The sequence below is a fragment of the Mustelus asterias genome, chromosome 17 (genome assembly GCF_964213995.1).
Source record: "Mustelus asterias chromosome 17, sMusAst1.hap1.1, whole genome shotgun sequence".
NCBI classification, from domain to species: Eukaryota; Metazoa; Chordata; class Chondrichthyes; order Carcharhiniformes; family Triakidae; genus Mustelus; species Mustelus asterias.
The window spans coordinates 29,772,657-29,794,263 of record NC_135817.1 but is presented as its reverse complement, the minus strand read 5'-3'; the positions used below and the strand labels follow the sequence as shown (position 1 = coordinate 29,794,263).

At 44.7% G+C, this 21,607-nt stretch overlaps 1 protein-coding gene across 1 annotated transcript in view; it reads right to left on the bottom strand.

Moving 5' to 3' along the window:
• Window positions 1-266: 266 nt before the first annotated feature.
• arhgap31 (Rho GTPase activating protein 31) overlaps window positions 267-21,607 on the bottom strand; it is a 97,500-nt gene continuing 76,159 nt past the window's right edge. The window contains exons 8-12 of the mRNA XM_078232452.1: window positions 17,464-17,588; window positions 14,028-14,087; window positions 9,191-9,811; window positions 7,688-7,977; window positions 267-3,686 (exon numbers count right to left, since the gene is read on the bottom strand). Of these exons, the coding sequence (XP_078088578.1) occupies window positions 1,461-3,686; window positions 7,688-7,977; window positions 9,191-9,811; window positions 14,028-14,087; window positions 17,464-17,588 (3,322 nt within the window). The 3' untranslated portion in view covers window positions 267-1,460. The remainder of the gene's footprint in view (window positions 3,687-7,687; window positions 7,978-9,190; window positions 9,812-14,027; window positions 14,088-17,463; window positions 17,589-21,607) is intronic.

Below are 21,607 nucleotides of genomic sequence, written 5' to 3'. Positions count from 1 at the left end.
TTTACTGAAATAATAAGCTGCCAGGCCTTCATTGTGTGGGACGGAAGGAAGAAGTGTGGAGTCACACTATAAGGTGAACTTATGCATAACCCCCACCCCAGCAGGCAGGGAAAACCTGTAGGCCTACCAGCCTACTATCGGGTGCTCACTTCCAGGTCACTGATTTGCATCCCATTGCGTTTGGAAATTGAAAGATCTCATTCAGCTTTCATTAACTACTTGCAACAATGTTTTTTTATGGGCTTAATTGTGTGCTCACCTCATGACTTTCTGGGGCCTAAATAGGATCAGGAAGCTGGCACACCAGCCAGCATATGAGTTTCTGACCCTGTCTGTCTCCATTTCCCACAGTGAAGGGACTGAAAATTCAAGCCATTGAGTAACCGATACATCAAGATTCACGATGTGAAATAAATAAAAATTGCAAAATGTTTGTGAAGTATACTGGTATTCGAAAATTTTAATTCTCAGATTTGGAAAACAAACTTAGATTTAATATTTGACAATATAGAAATAATTTCCATACATGAGACAGATATAAACATTGAAACTGAGATGTTGAAGCATTTACAGAAACATTGGTGTTGTCTATCCTCTGAGATGGCTGTATCTAGATAAATAATACAGTAGTACATCTATTGTAGATTATCTGCTTTGGCCAAATGTGAGTGACACAATTCTCCATGGCTTGGTTTTCTATGAGGTATAACTGGATCAGTATAAACTTGGAAGATGCAATAATTTGAACTGACACTTCTCTATCACCAAGGGTAATAAAATAACAGGTAAAATAAGCAATAACAGAACAGTGTGGTTTGCATTGTTGATGAAAAGTAAATCATGAAGTGCATTAGCCACCAATGACACGCAACTTCATGTTCATAATACTTATAGCAAAATGTCTCCATTCATCTTCTTACAAGATTTACTACAAGGTGCAATAAATATTACAGTAATGTAACCCTTTTAGCAAATCACACAGGGACATCCATTCTATTGCTGTGAGAGAGGTGAACTGTCAGTAAGATGAGTACTATACAATTTGACAGTGACCACCTCTCACTCATATTCATTGCACACATTTAGTTTAGAGAAAGCTTACATATTTTCAAAGAACTTTTTGACTATTACTTTATATATTTTGGATTTATCCTTATTCATTTGAACATCGTTAAGTTGCAATCAATGCCAAAGTTAAGCTTGTACTCTTTGTTTATTAAATACTTGAGCTGAATAGCCTATATTTCTCACCTTGTACAAGTCCAGCTACTTTACATCTTTTCACGCCTGCTCATCCAAATGAACATTTTAAAACTTTGACAGGCTCTTGAGCAGGGGGGAGTGGCGGGGGTGGGGGGTTGGGGGGAGTGGGAGAATACATACAGATAGTGACGGAAAGATGTCACAGAGAAATAAATCTTGTGCAGCCAGTCTGAAGATTGTAGATTCAGCAAAGATGGTCATTCGATTTGCCTGCCACCCCTATTTTCAAATATCATGGACCTCCTTTGAGGCTGGTAGAAACAACTTGTTGAGGTCTCCAGCCTCTGCCCACTTTTTGGCATGCTCATTCGACTTCGAAGAGTTACAGCTGGCTCGGGACCTTTCTGACTGTCATTAAGTTCATGTGGGGAGCTGCTGGGAACTGAGTGATCCAATTCTAACGGCGACTGCTGCTCAGGGCTGCATTGTACTGGACTAAGGTGCACCTTGCTGGAGTCTATGGGAGAAGGCCGTTCCACACTAGGCCAGGGTGGGCTGAACAGGATGAGGCTTTGAGGCCTGCCTGACTTTGACCTGTGCTGTGCATGCCGCATAAAGCCAGGCTTTTGTTGCACTGGAGATCGTTCCACTCTTGAAGGGGTTGGACTGTCGGATACATCTTCTCCATTTGCTTTGCACGTTCTTTTCACCATTGGTGCGGCTTGGGTGGCTTTGGGCTGAGGTGAGGTGTCTGGTGAAACTGTACAGCTTCCACGTTCAGGTATTGGAAACTGTGGGAGACCATTTTCTTTCCCATCTTTACATTCAGCTACTGAAGAATTCACCAAAGAAGAATCTGGTTTATTTTCGTTCTCAGGACGACTCTGTTCACATAGTGTAATAGGTTGCAAAATCGTTAACACTTTATCCAGAGGAAGAGAGGGAGCAGTGAGATTATTTTTTGGCAAAGGTTGAGGGACCTGGGTAAACTGCACTTTTGGTGGGATGACAGGAATAGCTTTGACTTGACATGTCTTGATCATGTAAGTCATTCGAACAGCATTGACACCAATTGGGATTGATTTAATTGGATGGCCATCAGATAAAAGAGACTTGTCATTAACCATGGGGTATAAAACAAGTAATGAGGCCTTATCATTGGACTTCAAGCAGCCTTCCTCATTTCTATCAGGCATTATTCTTATTGGTTCACTTTCTGCTGACTTTGAACATGGCGTTGCCCCTGTGCTTATAACACACAAACTCTCTGAGTCCTTTGATGATAATGAATTGTCTTCAGTTAATGACACATGTAGCTGGTTACTTGTAGAGATTCCTTCAACTTCTTCTGGGAAAGTTACAGATTTAGTTAGACTAGAGCCATTTTTTAAAGACTCATTGCAGATTTGTGAAGAAGTCTCTGAGATGTGACTGTTCGAGTCAATATTGTTGCTAACAAATTGAGATGAATTATTGTTAAGACCATCTGGAGATATTATTACCTCCGTACAAACATCAGGGGATAATGCATTCTGCCCTTCACCTGGTGTCACAATTGGTGACATTAATGTCAAACATTCTTCCCCATCTTTCATAGCTTCTTCCAACTGGGATGAATGGGAACTAGGCTGGTTTACTGTGTCACTGTCTGTCCAGTCTTCAGGTAGGAGGAACTCACTGTTATCGGCCTCTGATGCTGCACATTTCTGATTTGACTGAATATCTGTCAATTGCTCCTTTTGATCACATTTAGCATTGGAAACATTCACTGTTGTACGTTCCTTCAGTACGCTGAGGACATCTTCTGAACATATTCCTGAATGATTAACATCTGTGTTTGAGGTTGATTCAGGTTTGTTAGAGATATTATCTCTGATGCAGGCTTCCGAGCACTGAAATTCATGGGAAACATTTGGACATTGATGCTTTTCATCTGAAGTAGGATCAATTAAATCATCTGGATTAGATTCGGGATTCTTTGAGATGAAACAATCAGTGGAAATTCCTAAGCTTGCTACTGGTGGGCTCTCGACTGGCATTGTCAAGATATTTTCATCTGTTATCAGTGGACTAAGCTCCACCTTTGAGCAATCACATAACACGGGCTCGGTAGATGTACTCTGTAGAGGTTGAATCAGACTAGGATCAGATATCTTGGTGCTACTTCCTTCACTTAAATTTACATTATTTAGGGAGTTTAGGCACAGTTCTTCTGTGTTATTCTCAACCATTAGAGGTGGAATTTGTGAGAACAGGTCAGGAAGACTGTGTATTCTTTGATGTCCTTTAAACTTCAGTTTCACTGGGGCATCAGCCAGAGGCTTGTTCTCAATATCACTCTTGTCATGTGACTGAACAGATTTTTCCTCCACCTTTTCTGGAAAGTTGTCCATCGCAGTGAACTCCTCGGGTTCAGTGATTACGAGCTCCTTAGCATCTGGCCACAGCTGATCCATAAACTCCTTCGCAGAGGATCCGGTGTCCTACGAAAATACACACAGCACAAAGAAGCATTTATTTTGTACACTGAAATTGGGTTGTTAACATTTGTTAATTGCTTTTGCTGATGAAAAATGAAATGCTTCAGATGATGAGGGAGTGTTGCTGCCAGTCATTATAAGCCTCTGGGTTTCTAGATATTGGTCTGAGCTAAGGGATAGTTTAGTTGAGTAAGTGCACTGCCTCATGTTCTTAGACATATAGATCAGGAAAGTTCAGTGGTGGGATCATGCTGGGTTAACTAATCTCAGTTAAAGGAAAGAATTAGATTGATCCTGGAGTACTGGGAAGGAAATCAAGCAGGATTCCCACACCCAAGTGCTGTCCAGTGACTCCTGTTGAAAAATACACATGTAGCTATGGAATATGCCTGTCTTTGATGTTGCTCAGAGTCAAATCAGCAGTCAGCACCCTGTCCTACCTTAGGCATGAAATGTGGGCAGGCAGGTGAAGTACCAGACGGTTGTGAGTACTTATGGAACTGTACTTCAGCTTGAGTCACCACATTCAAAAAGAGAAAGAACTGTGGATGCCATCTTACCGTTCATGCTCCGCTCCTGCTGAAGCGAAGACAGAGATTTTGCCGACAAGCCAAATCTCTATTCACTGCAGCGGGCTGGGAAAATCCTGCTGGTGTGAATGGTCTGAAAATTCCGGTCTCCGTCTTTATAAAGTATCTTATTAGCACATCAGGATGTCTCAAGATGCCAGATAACCAACAACCGGATACTTCGGAAATGCAGCCACTGATGTCACATGGGTAAATGTGACAGCCAATCTGCAGGCAGCAATGTCCCAGGCAATCTGCAACTTCTGATTGAGGGAGGAATGTTGGCCAGGGCACTGAGGAGAACTCTTTCAGTCTTCTTTGAATACCGTCAAGGGATCCTGTACATCCACCTAAACTGGCAGGCCCTTAATGGGCTGAACATCTCATCTAAAAGATAATGCCTCCGAGAGCCCAACACTCCCTCTGTTCTGCACTGACATATCAACCTAGATTTTGTATTCCTGTAGTGAGACTTAAAATGACAGCCAAATATATGACACAGGTGAGAGTGAGTTAAACTGGCACTGCAGGAAAAGAATTCAAAATTATAAGACCTTGAGCTCTCCAAGGGATGCATACTGAGAATTTAAGTGTGGAGATTAATGGCCTTCACTAAATTTTCTGTCCATCCATTTTAACGATTGGAAGTTCAGCAGTGTTTATTGGATTCAGTTCCAAAGATGAGTCATATTGGACTTGAAATGTTAACTCTGTTTAACAGATGCTGCCAAACCGACTGAGTTTTTCCAGCATTTCCTGTTTTTATTTCAACGGCATCTATTGCTCTCTGTGCCTGAATTTCCGGTATAAGGGACTGCCAGATCTGCTCCAGGAGCTTGAGTTGTGGAGCCTGCCCTTACATACCAATGACGTGGAGATGCCGGCGTTGGACTGGGGTAAACACAGTAAGAAGTCTAACAACACCAGGTTAAAGTCCAACAGGTTTATTTGGTAGCAAATGCCACTAGCTTTCGGAGCACTGCCCCTTCGTCAGGTGACCTGACGAAGGGGCAGCACTCCGAAAGCTAGTGGCATTTTCTACCAAATAAACCTGTTGGACTTTAACCTGGTGTTGTTAGACTTCTTACTTACATACCAATGACAATGAGAAGACAAAGTATTCTGTACCCATTCCTTCCACTAGAGGACATCTGTGCTACACAACAACAGAAGACTGATAAAGCCCTTTCAGTCAAGATATTGATCTAAAAATGATATTTTTCCCAAAAAGCATCAAAATGCTGTGGTGCAAAAAAAATCGTTGGAAAGCTCTGTTTGTAATGCAGTGTAAAACGCAAATGTTTTTTGGATTTTCCCCAAGAGTAAACAATCCCACTTGGATTAGAAAACGGAGAATTTTTGCTGAGGGGCAATATCCAAGTGGTAAATGCTGATTCGCAGACAAAGGAAGGGAGATGGGTTATCCCACCACATTTTCCAGGATCAAACTAATTGAAATATTCCAAAAAGGAGACTTGCATGATTGTACCACTTCTGACGGGATGTTGTATGGGGGAAGAGAGGCGTGGGGGGTGTTGCAGGTTTCATTTAGAGGTTTGCAGCAGCATCAAGGGGCCACACTATAGCAAAACCAATCTAGGCAGTTCAACTTCAAGATATCTGCTTGAAAAGTGACTGTTTAAGGCAGTTGTGACATTTTCAGTGGCATTGTGGCACACTGGGGGTGGATGTAGACTGCAGCTAGGAATTGGATTTTGTGATGTCTTAGCACTGTTAGTGAAGTCTAGGCGGTGGCCTAGTGGTATCATTACTAGACTATTAACCCAGTAACTCAGCCAATGTTCTGGGGACCTGGGTTCGAATCCCGCCACAGCACATAGTGGACTTAAAGTTCAATAAAAAATATCTGGCATTAAGAATCTACTGATGACCATGAAACATATCAAAACACCATCAAAACCATTGTCGATTTTCAGAAAAACCCATCTGGTTCACTAATATCCTTTAGGGAAGGAAATCTTACCTGGTCTGGCCTACATGTGACTCCAGAGCCACAGAAATGTGGTTGACTCTCAATTGCCCTCAGGCAACTAGGGATGGGCAATAAATGCTGGCCAGCCAGTGACGCTCTTGTCCCATGAATGTATATAAAAAAATTATTCTGGTGTGGATACCAGTGGGTGGATGGCAGGTGTGTCCTGTCAGGTCTGACCGGCCTGGCCTCTCTCTGTTATAGTCTTCATTTTCCAAAGGGAGACTTCCCATGGGAAATCATTGCGGCCTCTGGAATTGGTGGGTATAGGGGGAATGGAAGCCCAGGAGCATGAGGCACAAAGAAGCATTTCTCAGCAGGTTTAAAGGAACAATTAAAATTGGCTGAAAAATCAACTTTCTATGACCATGTTTAAAGTACCTGCTGAATGTCTGAATCACCTAGAGGACTGAATATCTATCACCTAGCAACACTGAACAACTGTTTAATATGGGTGTGTTTGATACTTTTGTAATGAGTGGGAATGACGTGATGGAAGATTTATGATGACATGAATCATTGCTGCCTTATTCAAAATCAGTCCGTATAGTTTCGGGATGGTTCTGCTGGATGTGGCAGCCAGAAATCAGGTGGGTACTGGATTGGGTAGCGATCTGGAACCTATGCCATTTCCCTTCTCCTGCCCACTGGAATACCCACTGAAATAGTTTGGATGGGATGACTCAGAATATGTTGGATGAACTGTCATTGTTGGCATCTGGCAAACAAAGATTCCTCAACCTAAAAGCACAAGCTTTGTATTCTTGTTATAATGAACCTTGTCATGTGTGAGTCTTGTAAATGTCAGCAAATTATTCCGAACTGAAATTAGCAGGGATTTGTTCCAATCATGTCCTTTTCCATAAACAGTCACTTCCAGCAGAAGTTACAGGATTAAATCCTGGGAAGACCGTCTGACCACATTAAAGGCACTATATAAATTGTAAGTTGTTGTTTTACGGCATAATTTGGTGGGTACAAATTCCATCATTGGGGGTCTGAAATTCTGAGGGGACCTTCTTTTGAAGAAAAGACTCCAGCAAATGACATTGGGAATAATTGTGTTGGGAATTCTCCCCAGATGTGTATCAAATTCAGCTAGTGAATCATTCTGCCACATAGGTTTCCAGTTTGATCCCTGGCTTGTACTGATTTCAGCCAAAAGCACCTGATTTTCTGAAGTATATAATGGGCAACTGAATCAAAAGGACCTGTTCTGTTGTCTCACCCAAGATCAAAACTCCCCAAACACGTTAACTGATTGTACAGTGGAACATCTAATTGTTCTGCAATAATTCCAGTGAATAACCAGGAAGGTGGAGGCTTCACTGTAAAATATAATTGACACCCATGTGGAACACTTTCGACATCTCTATTCTACAGTGCCAGATCTGAAAAGTACTCACGTTCTGCCAAATGATTCAAAATGGTAATGTTCTAACCTGTTTCGTTGCCAGTTGCACTTCTGTATTGCTGATCGAAGCTCTTTGGTGTCCATTTTCACACGATTCGCTTGTTAGGGGAGTAACTGATGGATGGGTTTCATCCCGCTTTGTTTTCTCAGGGAGGTTTGGAGAAGTGGGTGAGTTGGACGATGGTGTGATGGGCTGCGGTGGATCAGAGTGTTGACATGTGGGATTTGGGAAAGGTGGCAGCTGATTTTGTGACAGTGAATTTGAGGAATCAGCAAGGAGCTCAAGCTGCAATTGGGGTTTTTCAATTTCTTGGTCATCTAAATAAGAGAAAAAGAAAATGGATTTTTGGATTTAGATAAATGTAATGGATTAAAGTATCCAGAGACGCCTAGCAAACTGGCCATTTAAATCTATTCCACCTCTCCCAATATAAGGTATTCTGTAATCTTCCAGATACTAAAATTCTATTGGCGATGTGTCCAGCGATGTAAAACAAGAAGTGAAAAATCTTTATTTTGACAATTTGAAGAAATTGAAAATGATAAACTATTAATCAATGTAATTTTTTGAAATGACACGATCATTTCCCTCTTCCTCTCCCGGAAGGTTTTTACTGTTTTGAAAATCTTCATTCATCTGCGATAGTTGAATGTTAAAAGGCTAACCAATGAGGAAGGACATTGTAGCCAACTTCAATACTGTCCTCTTCTAATAGTAACTCTTTCCGACTAATCACTCCTTAACAATCAAAGAAAGTGCACACCTCATATCTTGATTTCTATTATTTCATATGAAATCATGATTTCTATGATTTTGTGATTTCTATGATTTCATATCTCTCCTCTAGGCCACTGAGACCTTCAGTTCTCACCCTATTTGCCACCAAAACTGTTCACAAAAGGGAAATAAATAAGGGATAGAAGATGGAAATATTTCCTAAAAAGTACAGTTTAATAGGTGGTATTGTCACTGGGCTAGTAATCCAGAGACCCAGGGGACCCAGGTTTGTATCCCACCATGGCAGATGGTGAAATCTGAATTCAATAAAAATCTGGAATTAAAAGTCTAATGATGACCATGAAACCATTGTCGATTGTTGTAGAAACCCATCTGGTTCACTAATTTCCTTTAGGGAAGGAATTCTGTTGTCCTACATGGTCTGGCCTATGTATGACTCCAGGCCCACAGCAAATGTACTCACTCAAGGGAAAGTAGGGATGGGCAATACGTGCTGGCCCAGGCAGCGACGCCCACATCTCTCAATCAATTTTTTTTAAAAATCACAAAACCTTTAGGACATTTATCAAGAGATAGCTTTCTGTGTGTTTCATGTTTAACCAAACTGATTTTAACAAGAGATATAACAATGAATCAATTTAAAATCTTACAGTTGACTGACTACTGGAAATAAACAAACATAGCCAGCTTATTAATACTTTACTTGAAGCTAGCACAATAAGGTGCTAAACACATTTCATGGGCATCACTCAGGAGGAGAAACAGAGTATCCATTCAGAGTGTGGAACATACCATTCAGTTCGTGTTTTTCTGAATTGGACTGCCCACTGGGCGGATCTCCTTCCCCCTCTATGGTTCTGGGTAGAGTACTGCCTTCATCTTGTGATGTTCCATTTGCTGATTCTTGTAGACCTGAGTCTTTCAGATTTTGTGCTTCCTTACAGGTTGTGGTGCTGGGGCTGATCATTCCTGAGATACGTAATGGCACAGACACAGAGAAAGGCTCGGAAATATTCAATGCCATTGGCTTTCTGTGATGTCGTGGTGATGCTTCAAGGGGAAACAGGTTACTTGGGAAGTTAGATTTTGTTGAAGAATCATTGGGATTTGTTGAATAAAACAACCGCCTAGTCTTCGGTGATGTTGGTTCTGATTTATTGAAGGAATCTCCACGGAAAACCTTCAGCTGCTCTGGTTGTGCCCTGAATGGTGCTGGCTCCTTGGCAGATGTTTCTTGACCAACATTACTAGCACATCCTCCAATAGCCCCAATGAGATCTTCCTGATCCCAATCGCTGTGCCTCCTGCCTAGACTGTACGAACTTCCTGAACCGAGTGTGTGGGATTTCAATGATGGCGAGAGGCTTCCTCCAAGAACAGCAGCATGTTTAAACCGACCTCTCTTGTCGTCATCTAAGAAACAGAAATTGTTTTAAAAGTTTATTTATTAGTGTAACAAGTAGGCTTACACTAACACCATCCACCAGGCATCTCCACATCATGACTCTCCAAAAAGATGTCCCGAGGCATGGTACATTGGCACTGCAATGAAATTACTGTGAAAATCCCCTAGTCGCCACACTCTGGCACCTGTTTGGGAACACCGATGGAGAATTTAGCACGGCCAATGCACCTAACCAGCATGTCTTTCAGACTGTGGGAGGAAACCAGAGCACCCAGAGGAAACCCACGCAGACACGGGAAGAACATGCGGACTCCCCACAGACAGTGACTCAAGCCAGGAATCGAACCCGGGCCCTGGCATTGTGGGACAGCAGTGCTAACCACTGTACTACCTGCAGCCCCAAGAAGGTTTGAAGTAAAATGTTGTACAAATTAGATTTTTAACCTTGTGGTCTGAGTTCTTTTCCATTTCACCCCCCTTTTGGTATGGAAGCATTTTACTCAGCTCTCCTCAGACCATGAGCTATTCCCTGAACAAGAGAGAAGGGGAATGACTTATTGTTGGACATCTATCTCACTTTTTAAGTTGGTATATGTAATGCAGTCGCATCCAATTTTCTTATGTGCAGCTTGGGATGTTTTTGTGATGATAAAGGTGCTACATAACAACAACTTTCATTTATCAAGTGCATTTAACCAAATAAAACACTTCACGATACTTCACAAAAACATTATAAAATAAAATATAACCCAAGACATATCAGGTGAATTTCGGTCAAATGGCTGAATGCGTGGTCAAAGAGATAGGTTTTTAAAAAATGCAGGAGCGTGTGTAGGAGAAGCATGTTGTTGTTGTAAATTATTACAATAGAACCAAGTGTGAAATGCCACAATGGGAAAATAAAGGCGTGTCACTTGAACTCAATGAATGGTAAAAGGGCTCCAGGGCTTTTATCAACTCCCATCCAGTTGCTATGGTACAGCAATCAAAAAGAAAATAGCATGTTGGACAGAATATCAAACCTGCAGAGTTCAAGTTCAGAAAATGCCATGTTAAAACTAAACAGAACTCTAACACGGTCAGACTACACCTTGATTAATGGGTCCTCTTTTGATCATCAGGACAAAGAGAGACATCTAATCCCTCAAAGCATTGCAAAGAAAAGCCAGAGGGATATTCTTGGTGTCAGACTGAGTTGCCAGAAGAAATTGGAGAAAATTAGCCTTATACCTAAAAATTAAGTGTACAATAAGTGTACAACAAATAAGTGATCGGAGAAAATTGGAAATGCTTGTATTACTTGTACCATAAGGTTGTGAACAGTGTACACATGGGCCGGAATTCTCCAATTCCGTACGCCCTGCCACCACTGCCAGCAAGAACGGAAAATTTGGCGTGCAGCCAAATCTCTTTTCAATGCAGCAGGACTGGAGAATCCCAGCTGCGGGCGAGGTCAGAGAATTCTGGTCAAAATAGTCCAGAACCAAGGGAGCACAGGTGTAGATTGGTGAAAAGTACATTTAGGACACATGTCAGGCAGTAATTCTTCACAGTGGGTGTTTAGCACAGGAACAAATTTCTAGGTAGAGCGGGAGGGGCAACAAACATGGAGTCTTTTAAGAAACAATTGGATAATATAATGGGATTTGCAGGTTGAATAAAATAGGTTGGATCGATTGGTGTTACACATTCCAATTAACCTAATAATTTTCCCAATCGCAGCACCGGTCTGACTAACACTAGGATTTGTAGGGAAATGGGGAAGGGCAGAATTAGTACTATTCCATTTCTGACACTGGGAGCCCATTTCTTGAGACACATTTGTTTTTATTTTTCTGTTTAATCTAGCTTGATTCATGACCAGAGAGAATATTTCATACCCTCTGCCAAAAATATGGAATTACTCGTTTCATTAAATACAAAATAATGAAAGAGAAGAAGCTGAATTGATGCCAAGATGTCTTCAGAAAGAAACTTTCATTAAGAAATCCAACTGTCATCTTAGTAATACTAGAGGAAAAAGTGCTTCTCAAGTATGGAGATTAGTTTCAGTAAAATGATTACTTTAATTCCACGGTTACCAAGTAATACAAGTGAAGTAGCTTAATGAGTAATTGAAACAATGGTGTGATGCTCAGTCATTGGTGGGTCCAAGATTTGAACACTGCAATGTATCTAATCAACTGCTACAATGGGTTTCTGTATCCAGCTTCAGTGCCTTTAGGACATTAACAGAAAAATTGCCCTCACCAACTTTTACAGATGCACCACAGAAAGCATTCTTTCTGGTTGTATCATAGCTTGGTATGGCTCCTGCTCTGCCCAAGACAGCAAGGAACTACAAAAGGTTGTGAATGTAGCCCAATCCATCACACAAACCAGCCTCCCCTCCATTGACTCTGTCTACATTTCCCGCTGCCTTGGCAAAGCAGCCAGCATAATTAAGGACCCCATGCACCCTCTTCCACCTTCTTCCGTCGGGGAAAAGATACAAAAGTCTGAAGCCACGTACCAACTGACTCAAGAACAGCTTCTTCCCTGCTGCTGTCAGACTTTTGAATGGACTTACCTTGCATTAAGTTGATCTTTCTCTACACCCTAGCTATGACTGTAACACTACATTCTGCACTCTCTCGTTTCCTTCTCTATGAACGGTATGTTTTGTCTGTATAGCATGCAAGAAACAATAATTAATTGAAACATTTATATCTGGAGGAGGGGACTGAGTGTAGGGTAACAAAGTTTGCAGACGACACAAAGATAAGTGGAAAAGTGAATCGTGTGGAGGGCGTAGAAGGTCTGCAGAGAGATTTGGACAGGCTGAGTGAGTGGGCGAGGATCTGGCAGATGGAGTATAATGTTAACAAATGCGAGGTTATTCACTTTGGAGGAAATAATAGCAAATTGGATTATTATCTAAATGGAAAAAAATTGCAACATGCTACTGTGCAAAGGGACCTGGGGGTCCTTGTGCATGAGACGTAAAAACCCAGTCTGCAGGTGCAACAGGTGATCAAGAAGGCAAATGGGATGTTGGCCTATATCGCAAGGGGGATAGAATATAAAAGCAGAGATGTCTTGCTGCATCTGTACAGGGCATTGGTGAGGCCGCAGCTGGAATACTGTGTGCAGTATTGGTCCCCTTATTTGCGGAAGGATATATTGGCCTTGGAGGGAGTGCAGAGAAGGTTCACCAGGTTGATACCAGAGATGAGGGGTGTTGATTATGAGGAGTGACTGAACAGATTGGGTTTGTACTCGTTGGAATTTAGAAGGCTGAGGGGGGATCTTATAGAGACCTATAAGATAATGAAGGGGCTGGATAGGGTAGAGATGGAGAGATTCTTTCCACTTAGAAAGGAAGCTAGAACTTGAGGGCACAGCCTCAAAATAAAGGGGGGTCAGTTTAGGACAGAGTTGAGGAGGAACTTCTTCTCTCAGAGGGTGGTGAATCTCTGGAATTCTCTGCCCACTGAAGTGGTGGAGGCTACCTCGCTGAATATGTTTAAATCACAGATAGATGGATTCCTGATCGGTAAGGGAATTAGGAATTATAGGGATCAGGTGGGTAAGTGGAACTGATCCACTTCAGATCAGCCATGATCTTATTGAATGGCGGGGCAGGCCCGAGGGGCTAGATGGCCTACTCCTGCTCCTATTTCTTATGCTCTTATGTTAATACATGTGACAATAATAAATCAAATCAAATGACAGGAAAAGATAGAATGAATCTGTGAGCACTGCTTATTAATGATTTGTGCTTCTTTTAATGTTAATTTTCTTCCCTTATATTCCCAAGCTCAGCAGTTTAAATATTAAGTGCACTGAATTATACCACTGGTGTTCACAAATGAAAGAAGACTCAATAGGAGTAGATGAGACACTTCTTAGAAAAGGATGCCAAGGTGATTCCGAATTCTTTGTTTGTTTTTCTTTACACAAGGATCCTCACAATGGCTTTCTCTTTACTGTATCCCACTGCAGGTAATTTGCCAGTCAAGCTGTAATGGTCTTGGGGTGATGTCAGGCAGAATGGAATGCTTTCTGAGTGTGTTCTCACATTGCAAATGCTGCAATTTTTAAATTGAACTTTTGGTTATGTTAATCTGGTGCATTGCCTTTTACAACACTGCTGATTTCAGGATGGATTTAACACTAGGTTGCACTCCATTTTCCTTCATAAATATGAGAATGTGAAATAACTCACTGGACAGAATATCTTACCATCTGTTGACAAAGAGCAAAGGGACTCCATGCTCTTAGCAGGTCGAATCTTTGCCTTCTCTGTTTGAACACAAAGAAAGAGAACAGAGATCTGGTCAGTGAGAAATATGGTCGGAATAATAAAACTGGGGAGTCACAAGACTACCATTTAATAAGTATGTTCATACATTACACACTCTGAGCAAAGCTTGATCATTTATGCTTATTTAACATTGTCCTGTACCACAATGTTGGGTTGTAACCTTTCGCTGTTAACCTTGGCTTGGTGGTAGGGAGGCCAGACGTCCGGCTTCAGGCCGGACAGTCCGGCTTTTGAGCACTCTGTCCTCCGTCCGGCGCCACCGCGAGCCGGATGTTAATTTGTCCTCCTTTTTTGGGTCTGACTAAAAAAGGCCAGGCGCTCGGCTCTTTCCGGAGGATTTCCGAAGTCAGCTTCATTCCGTGGAGTGCCCGAAGGCCGGTGACGCAACCTCCGCGCCTCCGAAGATGACGCAATGCTCGGTTGGAACGCAGCGCCCTCGGCTCATTCCGATCGGTGGCCGAAGATGAGTCGGGAGTGCTCGGGTGGGTGGTGACATTCTCGGCTGTGTGGAGGCGCTTGCTGAAGCTGACGCAATGGGTGAGTGTCCAAGCGCTCGGCTGTTTCCGGAGGGATCCGAAGATGAGTCGGGGGGAGCTCAGATGGTGATGCGATGACGTTCTGGTCTGAGCCGGCATGTTGCCAAAGATGACGCAGTTTGGCGGGGGGGGGGGGGGGGGGGGGGGGGGTGGATGCAATCGGTCGGAGCAGCTCTCCTGGAGATCTTTGGCTATTTCCGGCGGGTGGCCGAAGCTGACTCGGGAGGCGGGGGAGAGGCTGCCGAGGATGACGCAACGGTGCGCTCGGCTGTTTCCGGACGGTTTCCGATGATGACGTGACGCGGGGAGGCTGGCTGAGTGGATGTTGTTGTTGTTGGCGGGCGGCTGGGGCCTGTGTGTGTGTGTGTGTGTGTGAGTGTGCAATGTCCTCCTTTTTGGAAATTTGGAAATGGCCACCCTACTTGGTGGACACATTGGGGATGGAATTTTCCCATCCCGCCCACCATGAGATCGTAGCAGGTGGAGGTGGACTACGCAAAAGTCTGTTGACCTTGGGTGGGAATTTCCGGCCTTGGGGCGATCACGGCCAGAAAATCCCACCCATTGTCATCTCTGAATCAGAAGGTTGTTAGTTCAAGTTCCAGAGACTTGAGCCTATAAGCTGAAAGCCCAGTGCAGTACTGATGGAATGTTGCATTGTCAGGGGTCCATTGCTCAGATTAGATGTTAAGCTGAGGCATTAGCAGCCCACTCAGATGGCTGGACAGCAGTTGCTGGCACTGGTTGAGAAGAGCATGGGAGTTCTCCTGGGAAACCTGGCCAATATTTATCTCTCAACTAACCTCCCAAAAACAGATAATCTGGTCAATCTCTTGCTGCTTGTAGAGCTTAGCTGTGTGTAAAGTGGCTGGGTTTCTGTACATTACAACAACTACCACTTCAAGTGAACAGTTCTACAGTGGCTATAAAATGCTTTGGGACATCCTCAGGTCATAAAAGGTGTTATATCAATGCACATTCTTTCCAAGAATTTGTCATATTAAATTCTGTAATGTTATAAAGGATTTTAATCATGTTTTGTGAAAACATCTGATTTTTGTAGTTTTAGGAATCTTCTAGGGCTTCTGTGCCAGAATGAAAAACAATCATACATCAGGCACATTGGAAAATAACCTGTGTTATTATAAGGAAATGTCAAATACAGCATACATAGCGGCATTGTTATATCTCCAGTAGTGCCTTTCCAATCTACCATCTTGCTACAGCTGAATACAGTTCTGTCATTTTCATACTATTTCAGCCCATAGTTAGACCTTGTGAGTACCAGGATCTCAAACTATAGAGACATTAGCATGTCTGAAATAAATTCCTGCTGCAAAGTGGCAGCAGGACCCTCACCCCCACTAACCGTCCCCATAGATCCTGCCCCCTTGGCACTGCCTGATGCCTGGTTGGCAGTGCCAAGGTGCTCCCTGGGCATTGCCACTTTGCCCCTTTGGAAGTGCCGGGGGCCAGGCTGGCACTGCCAAGCTGGCAATATCTTGGAGGCACCCCCGCTTACCCCATCCTGGTGGGGCCTCCAAAGCCCCTCTTCACTCCAGCAGGGGCGGCCGCCAGCTCCCCGTTTGTGGGGAGCTGTTATAAACCCTGCTGGAGTGAAACACTCCTGGTGGGTTGGGGCGGGGAGGGAGAGACTTAAGTCCCAGGCCCGCTAATAAGATTAAAATAGCAATTTAGAATTCCGGCAGCCGGAGACACGCAGAAGCAGTGGCGCCCAGCGGGAAGCCCACTACACGGCCTCCGCTTATGTCCCCCAGCCCGCTGCACTGCTCTAGCTCCCTACATTTCAATTATTTGTTCTGCCAATTTGCATAATGGAGCAATTTCCCTCCTGTATTCTCTGTGCTTCTACAGAAATCTATGGAAAGAGTCAGTCGAGATGGGGGGATGAAGAGAGATAGAGGGATTGTGAATTGTTAAGGGGCAGCTGATTGGCTACTGCCTGTTTTATGCCCCTTCTACACCAGATGCTCAAAGTTCCAATCATACGCCGGAATTTTACCGCCTCACCCGGCACGGGAATCGGAGCGGGCAAGGGGCGGCAATGGAAAGGTCTGTTGACCTCGGGCAGGATTTTACGATTTTGGGACGAGTGAGGCCATAAAATCCCACCCTGTGGGCTCGATTTTACCATTTTGATTCTAAGTGCTGAATCTGGGAGTGTTTCAGATCCGACTTGTAAACCCGTTCTCTGGCGCCCCCATACGCACGCTGCCTGAAAAAAATCAGCGATTCTGAATAGCGCTGCAGAATCCTCCCTCATCCTCCCCTGCCACCAGAAATCCATCTGGCCCACCTCCTCCTCCTCCTCACCCCCAACAGAGAACGATCTGGCCCGCCTCCCTCCTCCTCCCCCCACTGATCTGAGTCAGAGAGCCGCTGGAAGCTCTGAACTTACCTCCTCAGAAGCTGGAGCTCCCGAAACAGACCTTTGTGGACCATGTCTGTCTGCACCGAATCTGGATCGGCGAACGCGGTGATAAAGGGGGAAATGCCGGTAAGTTTGGGCGTCCAGCCCATTAAGTCAATTTAAATGCATGGAAATGCCCTTTTCAGGTATGGTGCCGATCGCGGTCATTTTAGCCGCTTGGCAAAGGGGGAATGGGCGTGGAGGCAGGCACGGATCGCACTACTCACCTCGTACCCGACTTTACCAAGTTTTTATGCCTGCAAATGGGCACAACTTGTTGGTAAAATCGGGCCCTAAGTTTCCTTTTATTTCCCCAAACTGTTTGATAAATGCAGGCCTGTTGCGATCACTAAAATGATTGCCACCAGGTGTCAGTATTCTCCTTACCTGAAAATTGACATCCTCTCACAAACACGCTGCCATTCCTGTTTAGTTTACCCTTTGAATCATTTCCTGATCGTCCCAGGTTAAATATGGATTTCCATTTCTTTGTTTTTGCAGGAAGTTTTCTCCTGGAAGAAGAGACATTGTCCTTACAGTTCATTCACAGGCATAACAACATGCCTAGTTTATATTACATATGAAAACCTTTTACAAAATGCAAGTTTAAGTCTTTTTTATTACTGTCACAAGTAGGCTTACATTGACATTGCAATGAAATTACCGTGAAAATTTCCTACTTGCCACACTCTGCCGCCTGTTCGGGTACACTGAGGGAGAATTTAGCATGGCCAATGGACCGAACCAAAATGTTTTTCAGACTGTGGGAGGAAACCAGAGCACCCAGAGGAAATCCACACAGATGTGGGGAGAAAGTGCAGACTCGGCACAGAGAGTGACCCAAGCCGGGAATCAAACCCGGGTCCCTGGCGCTGTGAGGCAGCAGTGCCAACCATTGTGCCATTGCGCCGCCCAGATGTACAATTTCAACTCAGTTCTGAATTCCAGGATTCCCAGACAAACCAAACCAATGGAATGTAATTGTTCCGTATGAGCATCACATGGGACATGATGGTACAGTCAATTAGTGCATTGTCACTTCCACTGCGATGATTTCCACTGTCAGCTGAAAACATTTACCTAACAAAGTATTGTCGTTCCAAGACTATCACTCCGCATGACTACGTGCAGAGTTGCACCCCCAAAGGCAACAACCTCATTCCACCTCCCAGTACTGATTAGTAATAAGCCCACACTCGGCTATCTACCTTGAATGAGTGCAGCTTTCATCCCACCTCCCTGTGTTACAGGACAACAATTAAAAATGCAAGCAAAGGAATATGTATCAATGATAACTTGAACTCCACATCGTTTTCACAGAATTGTGCAGTACACTCCCCCATAACATCACTGGAGAGCCCAGAATGGCATTTATCAAAATGAAACGGGATTTATTCAGCAAATCAGTAGCCCTAATATTATCCCGACATTCTGCAAACCTCTGTTGTTATAAATGAGATAAGCCTCTAACTTGCCATGAATGGTCCCCTGTTGGTTAGTAATCAGGATCAGGATCAATGGCTTATTGTCTTTGAGTCTCTTCCTCCCATAGGGCTGCTGCAGTCAATTGCAGAGCTCCTCCTTAGCACCTCAGCTGAAATCAGTGACCTCAGTAGAGGCTGGATGTTAAACCGTATGGTTCAGTTGATCAAACTTATTTAATTAAACAGCATCATTCACCTGAATTGACATTCAGCTGTCGGCTGTTCGCGAGTTGTTGTCTGATAATAACTTGTATTTTCCTTCCTTTGGTTTTCAGAAATGCATGCATTTTCAAACCATTTTCTCTCTCTCCCTATCCCAGATAAACATCAAAGGGAGATAGATTGCCTGCCGGGGTAACTAGGCAACAAAACTAAATGCTGATTAGCATGTTAAATCATGGAATGTTATAGCACAGCAGAAGGCTGTATGTTTTCCTCCATAAGTCTCCTAGTCTACTTACACTTTAGTACCCTGATGCGCGATATAACTCATGAGGCTAGAGGTACTCGGGGAAATAAAGGCTTTTATTGACTACAACAATAGAGCTACCATATATAATACACGATCCCAGACTAAAGGGTCCCAGACAGAGCAGTGACCTTTATACCTCTCCCAGGAGGCGGAGCCCGACTGGGATGTACCATAAGAACTATATTACAGGTAGAACAGCCCAACCCTAACCCCAACAGTAACATGTAGAACAGCCCAACCCTAACCCCAACAGTAACATATATACAGACTCATAGTACTGGCCAGACCCTGGCTCAGCACTACCTGGTGGGAACCAACAATGGTTCACCACATTCACCCCTCCTTTGAAAACAAAGGCCGGCGGGGTACAAAACACAGAACAATTGTTCATCAGTCTATAAGTTCAGACGGTCTGGGGGACCGCACCGTCGTTGTGACCTCCTCAACACCGGCGATGACACCGGTGTAGGCACTCGCGGTGGCGTTCTCCCCAAGGCGGTGTCCAACGGCTCCTCCAATGTCTCACGGGCCGGTAGACCCCGAGGTGGTGACAATCCGCTGAACTCGGGCACGCCTTGAAGTGGCGACCATCTCCTGGACTCAGGCAAGCTGTACACGGGAGTAAAAGGGTTAAGTGATGGTCCCGATGCTGCCCGCACCATGTCAGGAGGGGAAACAATAGTTGGGGGGTCTCTAACAGGAGGTATGGGAGCGACAGGGGTTTCCAAGCCCCCTGCTGGTGCCAGGTCTCGAATCGAGACTGTGTCCTCTCGTCCGTCAGGGTATGCCACATAGGCATACTGAGGGTTGGCGTGGAGGAGATGGACCTGTTCAACCAAAGGGTCGGACTTGCGGGTCCTAACATGTCGCTGCAGGAGGACAGGTCCTGAGTACGTCAACCAAGACGGTAATGAGGTCCCAGAGGAAGACTTCCGAGGGAATGAAAACAGTCTCTCATGGGGAGTAGTGTTGGTTGCCGTACACAGGAGTGAGCGTATGGAGTGGAGCGCATCAGGGAGTACCTCTTGCCAACGGGAGACTGGAAGACCTTTAGACCTCAACGCCAGTAAGACAGCCTTCCAGACTGTAGCATTCTCTCGTTCGACCTGTCCGTTACCCCTTGGGTTGTAGCTCGTGGTTCTACTAGAGGCAATCCCATATGAGAGCAGGTATTGCCTCAAGTCATCGCTCATGAACGACGAGCCCCTATCGCTGTGGATGTAACAGGGGTAACCGAACAGGGTGAAAAGATCACGAAATGCCTTGATAACCGTGGCAGCGGTCATATCAGAACAGGGAATGACAAAAGGGAATCGTGAGTACTCATCAACCACATTGAGGAAGTACATGTTCCGATCTGTCGAGGGAAGTGGGCCCTTAAAATCCACACTCAGTCTTTCGAAGGGACGAGTGGCCTTAACGAGTTGTGCCCTGTCAGGTCGGTAAAAGTGCGGTTTGCATTCCGCGCATACCCGGCAGCTTCTGGTTATGGACCTGACATCCTCCACCGAGTAGGGTAGATTCCGGGCTTTTATGAAGTGGTAGAGCCGAGTGACCCCCGGATGGCAGAGGTCATTGTGGAGAGCCTGCAATCGATTCTCCTGCATACTAGCGCATGTTCCACGCGACAGGGCATCCGAGGGCTCGTTGAGTTTCCCTGGACGATACATGATGTCATAATTATAGGTGGAGAGTTCGATTCTCCACCTCAAGATCTTATCATTCTTGATCTTGCCCCGTAACGTGTTATTGAACATGAACGCCATGGACCGCTGGTCCGTGAGCAGGGTGAACCGTTTTCCCGCCAAGTAATGGCGCCAATGCCGGACGGCCTCCACAATGGCCTGGGCCTCCTTTTCCACCGCCGAATGTCGAATTTCGGGGCCTTGGAGGGTGCGAGAGAAAAAGGCGACGGGCCTGCCCGCCTGGTTAAGTGTGGCGGCCAGGGCGAAATCAGATGCATCACTCTCCACCTGGAAGGGGATGGACTCATCGATAGCGTGCATCGTGGCTTTCGCGATGTCAGCTTTTAGTTTTTCAAAGGCCAAACGAGCCTCTGGTGCTAGGGGAAAAGAGGTAGACTTGATGAGCGGACGGGCTTTGTCCGCGTAATTGGGAACCCACTGTGCGTAGTAAGAGAAGAAGCCTAAGCATCTTCTCAGTGATTTTACGCTAGTGGGCAGGGGAAGTTTGAGGAGGGGATGCATACGGTCTGGATCAGGGCCAATGACCCCGTTTTCCACCACGTATCCGAGGATAGCTAGGCGGCGCGTGCGAAATACACACTTCTCCCTGTTGTAGGTCAGATTCAGGCGAGATGCAGTGCGTAGGAATCTAAGAAGGTTGGCATCGTGGTCCTGCTGGTCATGGCCGCAGATGGTGACGTTATCCAGGTACGGGAAGATAGCCCGCAGTCCGTTATGGTCCACCATTTGGTCCATAGCACGCTGGAAGACCGAGACCCCATTTGTGACACCAAAAGGAACCCTTAGAAAATGGTACAAGCAACCATCCACCTCAAAAGCCGTGTATTGTCGGTCCTCTGGGCGAATGGGGAGCTGGTGGTAAGCAGACT